At 73.9% G+C, this 7,821-nt stretch overlaps 1 protein-coding gene across 2 annotated transcripts; it reads right to left on the reverse strand.

The window, feature by feature from the left end:
* Positions 1-265: 265 nt before the first annotated feature.
* Positions 266-7,536, reverse strand: Pik3r2 (phosphoinositide-3-kinase regulatory subunit 2). Of its 2 annotated transcripts, none has more exons than XM_070008225.1 (16): positions 7,435-7,536; positions 6,038-6,592; positions 4,821-4,913; positions 4,684-4,734; positions 4,487-4,618; positions 4,199-4,406; positions 3,455-3,540; positions 3,275-3,383; positions 3,110-3,208; positions 2,855-3,035; positions 2,658-2,777; positions 1,970-2,112; positions 1,612-1,788; positions 1,293-1,364; positions 1,016-1,186; positions 266-926 (listed from the first exon to the last, which is right to left on the reverse strand). In XM_070008225.1, the coding sequence occupies exons 2-16, from the start codon at positions 6,357-6,359 to the stop codon at positions 710-712; spliced, it is 2,181 nt and encodes a 726-aa protein (XP_069864326.1). In that variant the 5' UTR covers positions 6,360-6,592; positions 7,435-7,536; the 3' UTR covers positions 266-709. The 2 variants fall into 2 exon arrangements, with proteins under 2 accessions (XP_069864326.1, XP_069864325.1); XM_070008224.1 differs by having other exon boundaries at positions 2,658-2,783; positions 7,435-7,535.
* Positions 7,537-7,821: the final 285 nt, after the last annotated feature.

Below are 7,821 nucleotides of genomic sequence, written 5' to 3' on the forward strand. Positions count from 1 at the left end.
GGGCGCCCAAGCGGCTACGCGGGGCGCCAAGGGCCCGGGCCCGCACCCCGTTCCTCCCAGCCCTGTGCGTGGTGCGCTGGGCCCAGACGCAGAGCGGCGGCGCAGATGGAGCCTGGCCGGGGAGGCCGGCCCCGAACCCACGTCCTCGGCCCCCTCCCGCCAGCAGCCCTGGGTCGGGCTTCCTCCCGGGCCTCTCCAGGCCGCCCCCCCCCCCGCCCGGGCTCAGGGTCCCCTGGGCGCTGGGGTTCCCACACACAGCAGCCGCCAGGGTCAACGGTTTATGTCGTACCAGTGACAACGTACCGGCCGGAGTCGGGCAGTGGGCCCTGGCCCCGAGGGAGGAAAACATGGGGCGTCACAGTCCGGGGAGAAAAGTACAGCACGGTCCGGCAGGACCGAGGCCTGCGGGACCGGGGGTCAGGGTGACCAGGGTGTGCGGGGCCCCGCCCGGGGTCGGGGGCTTCTCCCCAGCGGCTGGTTTCACTTCAGCCTTGGTAGGGGAAGTTGGGGTCCGGCGGGCGGGGCGGGGCGGGTCCCGCCCGGCCCCAAATGTCACAGCCGAGGTTCTCGGCAGCAGTCGGGCCAAGTTCCTTCCTGGCCCCACCTCGGGCCTATGGCTTAGAAACGGGCTCCCAGGCCGGGGCCTCTGTAAACACGGCGGGAGAGGGGCACCGGGCGTGGCGGCGGCGCCGGGGGCCGGGGCCGGTCCTCAGCGGGCGTGCGGCGGCGGCGGCGGCGGGCCTGGGCCGGGCGCGCGCACCGGGTGGGCCAGCGTGACGGGCAGCGCGTCGTTGTGCTGCACCAGGGACGCGTGCTGGTAGTGCAGCACCAGCTCCTTCAGCGACGCGTACAGGTTGTAGGGCTCCGCGAAGCCGAAGCCCGTGGCCGTGCGGTAGATGACGCAGTGCTTGGTGTCGCCGTCCACCCTGCGGGCCGGACGCGGGGTCAGCGGGCAGGCGCGGCCCCCACAGGCAGGGGCCGGAGGGCGGGGCCGGGGCCTGCCCGGGACACTCACACGACAGAGCATGCGTAGCAGCCGCGCTGGCTGCTCTCCCGGATGAGGAAGGTCCCGTCGCGCTTGCCGCTCAGCATCTCCTCCGCCTGCGTGCGGTTGATGCTGCCCACGTACCAGGTGCGCTCCTCGTGGTGCGGCAGGTCCTCCTCGTCCTCCACCAGCGAGTACTGGCTGCGGGAGGCAGGCACGGCCATGGCCACGCGCCCGCCCACCACCCCGCCGATCCCCCCCTCCCCCCGCCTCCCCTTGTCCCCCACCCCCGTCCCAGCCCGCTCACTCCTCCGTCTCATTCTTGATCCCTAGCCACTCGTTGATCTTCTTCTGCCGGGCGCCTTTCTGGGTCAGCCACCTGGGAGGGGAGGAGGGTGAGACGTGCCCACCCAGAGGCCGGGCCCGCAGGGCAGGGGAGAGGCTGCGGCCCGGAGGCCACAGTCGGAGTCCCTGGCCTGGGCAGAGGTGGCTTGGTTGCCCCAACTCTGCACCAGCCTTGGCTACTCTATGACAAAAAGCGCAGACCAGAGCGGGTGGGCCCAGGGGGCAGTGCGGCCAGCACCCTCCCTCTGTCCCACACCCCAACGCCCTATCCCACCGCTCACACGAGGTACTGGTCCCGGATCTTCCGTAGCTGCATGAGGTCCGGCTTGAGGCTGTTCATGCGCTTGTCTGTCTCGCGGTTCTGGGCGGCCTGAGCCCGGAGGTCCTGCTCCAGCTTCGTGCGGCTCTCATGAATCTCAGCGATGCGAGATTTGAGCCTTTCTGAATTGAGGAGGATCCTGGGAGCAGGACAAGTGCAGGCTTTTCCAGAACCCTCTCTGGGCGGGAGCCTCAGCTCAGTGACTTCTGTTGAATTTCTATTCACCCTCCCAAGGCCCATGTCGTTCCCCCCCCCAACCCTGGCTGGACTCCTCCCCGCCTCCTCTGTGGCAGCAGGTCAGGTGGGGGGGGGTGGCTCACCTCTGCATCTCCTTCTCATTGCCTTCCCTCCGGAAGTGCTCCAGGTACTCCTTGCTGTATTTCTCCTGGGTCTGGCCCTGTTCCTCAAAGATCTTGATGGTCTCATTGAAGGCTTCGATCGCCGTGCGCTTCATCTGCAGCTCCTAGAGAGAGGGGTGAGGACAGGTGTCCTTTCTCCCGAGACTCCCCCAGACCCCACTCGAAGGGTGGAAGGCAGATTCCAAGTCTTGACCAGGGAACATAACACACAGAATGAACTCCTACTCTGTCATCAACACTCAGTTCCCAGACCCCTTCCCTCCGGAGCCTCCTTGCTAACCACAGGGTCTTTCTATCACTGTGGGGAACGTGGGCCCGCGGGCTCCAGCCGTGGAAGAGTTCTGGTTTCTCTGCATCATGGACGCGGGGAACCTCAGTATTCGTCCCTGTGAGGATGTGCTGTGCGGAGGGTGTGCCTGGCAGCCTGGCTGGCCCTGGCCTGGGGTGGGTTCTGAACATCAGCAGGTATGCAACAGCCGCTTGGGCCGCAGTTCCCCAGCAAGCACTGGCTCTGAGCAGCAAACTAACAACCGCATGGCCGGGCACCTGGGTTTTCTGAGCAGCCTGGGTGCAGAGCCGGCTGTGACCTGCAGCTGTAGTGGACACACTCTCCTGGTTTCAGCCCCTCCAGCCTCAGTTTCCCCAGTACCTGGGAGGTCCGTGTGTATTCCTCGTACAGCTGGTCGTACTCTCGGCTCTTGTCCTGGTACTGCTGGTGGTAGACCTTCAGCTGGGCACCCACCGCCTCCACGCTGTCCTCCTTGACCACCTGGTCCTGGGCACACAGGGCAGGTCAGGGGCAGCAGGAGGCCGATGGGGCCCAAGGCCTTCCTGGACCGCTCGCACCTGCTGGTACTTGGACACCGGGTAGAGCAGCCGTGTGTCCAGCTTGGCGTTATACTGGGCCAGCGACTCATGGCGGTAGTGGGTGATGAGGTCCACCACGGAGCCGAAGGCCAGCGGCTCCGAGAAGCCGTAGTGGCCATCGCGGTGGAAGACCTTGATGAGCTTGTTGCCGCCACCCTTCCTGGGGGGGAGGGGAGGTCAGCGGCCCGCATGGGGGGAAGCGGGGTGAGGTCGGCGGCCCTGCCCCGTCCGCACCTGAGTGTGAGCGTGTACTCGCCGTGGATCTTGCTGGACGCGTCCCGTACCAGGAACGTGCCGTCGGGCGTGTCCCGGAGCTTCTCATTCACCTCCTCCCTGGGGGACACAGGGTGAGGCAGGGCCCCGGCCCCCCGAGCCGCCCGGGCCCCCGCGGCCGCCTACCTGGAGATGTCGCCCCAATACCACTCGGCGTCCTGCAGCGAGGCCGGGCCGCCCCCGTTGGCCAGGCCCGCGGGCCCGGGCTTCGCCTTGGCCGGCTTGGGCGGCAGCGCTGGGCAGGGGAGGGCACGGTGAGCTCCTGCGGCCCGGAGGCCGCCCCCTCCCCTCCGGCCGCGGAGTCACCTGGGGGCAAGGCCTCCCGCTCCTCCACGTGCTCCCGCAGCAGCGTCTCCACCAGCAGTGCGGGGAAGTCAGGCCCAGACTCGCTCCTGGGGGGACGCGGAGGGGAGGCAGGGAGGCCGGGAGGCGGGGCCTCAGCCGGGGCGTGGCAGGAGGGGACGCCCCCGGGGGAGGGACTCCGCCCCGCCCCGCCCACACAAGCCCCATCCTCCCTTTTCCACAGGAGGGCTTCTCTCAGGCCCCGCCCACACAAGGGTAACCACGCCCCACTCCCCTCGACCCAGATTCTTCCCGGGTCACGCCCCCAACCACTCACTAAACCACCGGCACCTCCCCTCCTATGGAGCCTCTGAACACGCCCTTCAAGCTCCGCCCACCTGATAGACCACGCCCACCCACTCACGGCCTTTTCTCCCCCTCAGGCACCACTTAGGAGCTCCGCCCATTCAGGAGCTCCGCCCATCCTTCTTCCGGGCCCCCCCCCCTGCCATTTCCTCTAGACGCCCGCCGGCTTGGTTTCCCTCACAGTGGAATTCCTCCTAAACCTCAGCCCTCTGCCAAACCTCAGTTCCCGGCAGAGCGCGCCCCGAACACTCACTAACCCACACCCGCTCCTCCCGCCCGCCCGCGGCCCCGCCCACTCACGCTAACCCACACCCGCTCCTCCCGCCCGCGGCCCCGCCCACTCACGCTAACCCACACCCGCTCCTCCCGCCCGTTGGCTGCCCCACGGCCCCGCCCACTCACCCTTCCGACACGCCTCCCACCGAGGAGGGGGGCGGCGCGCCCAGCAGCAGAGGCCCGAAGGCGGCGCCCAGCGCGCTCAGGGCCGAGCCGGGCGCGGGCGCGTGGCCGGCGACGCGGCTCAGGTGCTGCAGCAGGAAGCGCAGCGTGAGCGCGCGGTGCAGGGGCAGCGTGGGCGGCTCCAGCACGGGCCCCACGGGCCCCGCGGCCTCTGCGGACACAGGGCCGGGGTTCAGGCGGGGCGGGCGGGAACCCGCCGCCCTCCCCCCCCCGTGCGCCCCCCAAGCTCACCCCGCAGGGCCCGGTGCGCCTCGGCCGCCGCCTCCGGGGTCACCAGCGGTGCGGGCAGGGCCAGCAGGAAGCCCTTGACGGCGTCGCACAGCGCAGCCGCGTCCCACTGCTCCAGGTCGGTCAGCGCCCAGTCTGTGGGTGCAGGGTCAGGGCCCGCCCGCGCCCGCCCGCGCCCGCCCCCCGGGCCGCCCCCTCACCTGTCCTGGGGGCCGGCGGCTCGGGCCGGCAGTAGGCTTCGCAGTCCAGCTCTGGAACGGGCACCGCCAGGCCGAGTCAGGCCCCACGCCCAGGCCGGCCAGGGCCCCCGCCCCGGCCCCCCCGGCCGGCCGCTCACCTGTCCGCTCCAAGGCCTCCGCCAGCTTCAGCAGAATGGGGGGCGCCGCGTCCGGAGGGCAGAACTGTTCCGGCAGGTCCGGGAGTGCGGGGCCTGGGGGAGCGCCGGCCTTAGGGGCCGCGGCCTTGGGGCCCAGCGCGTGCGCCCGGCGGGTGCGGGCCCAGGGCGGAGGAGGCGATCTGGGGTGAGGTCCCGCAGACCCCCGCCCTCCGCGCCTGGGCGTCCCGGCCTGGCCGGGGCCTTTTCGGACACACGGCCTCCGCGGGAGCCGCGGGACAGGTTCCACCGCCGGGGGTTGGTAAGGAGAAGCCACTTAGCGCCTGGCAGGCCGGAAGTCCCCGCGCAGGGGGCACGCGGGGAGCCAGGCGGGAGCCCCGCGCCCTCCTCCCTGGCAGAGCTGGGGCGACCCGGCTTGGGGCCCGCGGCGCTCCACCTGCAGCCGTCCAGTCTGGCTCGGTCTCGCGAGCCGCGGGGAGGCCCCAGCAGGGCAGCCCGGCCAGGGCCCGAGGCCGCTCCCAGCAAGGCCAGGCGGGGCCTCAGGCTGCGGAGAGCCCCGCAGCACAGAACATGCTCCCAGAGCACGCGGGGGTGGGGTGGGGGGATCGGACTCTGCACCTCGACCCTGCAACTGCGGAGGGGCCTGGGGCTAGGCCCCGGCCTGAGGCTCGGAGAACGCCTGTGCATCCCGGAGTGGCTGGGCCCCATAGCAAGGGGGAAGCTGGGGCCTTCCCCGAGGGGCCCGCAGCAGGCGCGGCTGGGGACGCGTGGGGCTGGTGCGGGCCGCCCCCCGGCATGCGCTGTCCGGAGCCCCCGAGCCTGGCCGCCGCCTCGGCGCTCCAGCCTGTCCGACCGGGTGCAGGAGAGGCCCCGGGCAAGGGGCCGGCGCTGCGGCCGCTCAGCCTGCAGCCCCCAAGACACTGGCTCAGACACCAAGGGCACCTCCCGCAACCCAGCCTCAGTTTCCCCAGACGGCCCCCCTCTGCCTCGGTGGAGACCCTTGGGGCTCTGCAAGGGCCCCGCGGCGTCACGGCGGCTGCGCATAGCCTCAGTGACTGTCGGTAACCGGCTAAGGCGGGGAGGAATCCTCACCAACCCCACCAGGGCCTTCCCACCCCAGGCCCTTTGCTCTGCCCTCAGTGCCTCCCACGAAGGGCTCCATCTTCACAGCCACCTGCCAGCCCCGCCGGGCAGGGCCAGGCCTCCCGGCCCCGGCTCACCTGGCTCAAGGGGTCCATCGCGGGGCCTGGCGGGCAGCGGCCGGGGGCCCCGAGGCCGGGGGCCGGGCCTGGACACGGGCACGGGCCCCAGGAACTCCACGTAGGTGCCCGGGAAGTCTCCGCGCTGCCGGGTGCGCTCGTTGAGGCCGGGCATCCAGCCCACGGCCTGCGGCCGGCGCTCGCCGCCCTCCGCCACCCCGAGCGCCTGCAGCGCCGCGCGGCTGACCACCAGCACGTCGCCGGGCAGCAGCTCCAGGTCCTCGGGCCGCTCCCGGCGGAACGGGTACAGCGCCCGGTACTGGAAGCCCTGGGCGCCCGCCATGGCGGCTGGCGGTCAGGCGGCTGCTGCGGGCCCCGTGGGCCGCATGGGCCGGGCCGGGTACACGGGGGGAGCTCGGGGCGGGAGCCGAGCCTAGCGGGGGCCGCGCCCGCGCCGTCCCATGACGCGGGGTCCTGGCGAAGGCGGCCGTCGGTCGGGGTCCCGGTCACGCCGCCGTGGCGCTGCCCATCACCGGGCCCGACCCCGCACCATGCCCGGGCGGGTGCTGCGATGGCCTGCGGGAGGAGGGCAGGGCGGTGTCAGCCCCGGAGACGCGGGGTGCCCCGGGCCGCCCCCTCGGACACGGGCAGCGGGCACCGGTCCGGCCCTGCTCCAGACCCAGGCGGGCAGCTGGGGGGGACCGAGGGGAGGTGGGGCCGGGCCAGGCCCACGGCGAGGAGGCACCGAGGGCGGACGGGGCGCAGGCGGGGGCCGGCGGGGAGCGCAGTGTGCGGGGCGCAGGCTTAGGCCGGCCCCGGGGGCGGAGGCGGCGCGGGGGGCGGCGGGGGGGGCAGGGGCGGGGGGGGGCAGGGGCGAGGGGAGCAGGGGCGGGGGGAGCAGGGGCGGGGGGAGCAGGGGCGGGGGGGGCAGGGGCGGGGGGGGCGGCGGGGGGGGCAGGGGCGGGGGGGGGCAGGGGCGAGGGGAGCAGGGGCGGGGGGGGCAGGGGCGGGGGGGTTACCAGCTGCCCCAGCAGGACCCAGCGCAGGGGGGGAGGGAGGGGCGGGAGCTCAGCCCTGGCGGGCCCGCACCCCACAGATGGGGAAACCGAGGCGGAGGGGGGGCAGGCGGGGCGCAGGGCTGGCGGGTGGGCGCCTGGGTCCGCGCCCGGAAGCGGGAGGCCCAGGCCCTACCCCCCCCCCGGGCCCGCACGACGCGGGACGCCCGCGTCCCCCGCCCCGCCCCCCGCCACGCAGACGCTTCGGGCCCCGGGGCCCCGCGGGCCAGCGCCCCCCGACGGCCCAGCCGCCGCGTGGGGCCCGAGGCCTCCGCGTCTGGGTCGGCCCCGCGCCGCCCACTTCCAACGACGCCCGCGCTCGGCGCGGCCCGGCCCCCGCCGCCGGGGCCCGCCCCGACTCACCGGTGGCGGCCGCCGCCGTCGCGGTCTCGCCGGGCCGAACGCGCCCCGTGGCCGCACCGCGGCCGCCTTCGCCGCAGCCGTGGGTCCTCGCGTCAGCCCCGGCTCCGAGCGGCCGGGCCCGCCCCCGGCGGAGGCAGCCGAGCGCGCTCGGGCCGCAGGGCGCTGGGGGCGGGCCTGCGCGGGGCGGGGCCTGCGGGAGGACGCACGCGCGCGCGCTCCCGCGGAGGCGCACGGGGCCGCGCGGAGACGGCCGAGCCCCGCCGGGAAGAGCGGAGCGCTGTAGGCCTCGCGCGCGCCTGGAGCTGGGCTCGGCCCGAGCGGAGACGGAAGCCGCGGCCGCTTCGGGCCGGGCGGTTCCAGCCAGACCGGCCGCGGAAAGCGCGGGAG

Source organism: Dipodomys merriami, unplaced genomic scaffold, assembly GCF_024711535.1.
Source record: "Dipodomys merriami isolate MVZ:Mamm:240054 unplaced genomic scaffold, mDipMer1.0.p SCAF_70, whole genome shotgun sequence".
Lineage (NCBI taxonomy): Eukaryota > Metazoa > Chordata > Mammalia > Rodentia > Heteromyidae > Dipodomys > Dipodomys merriami.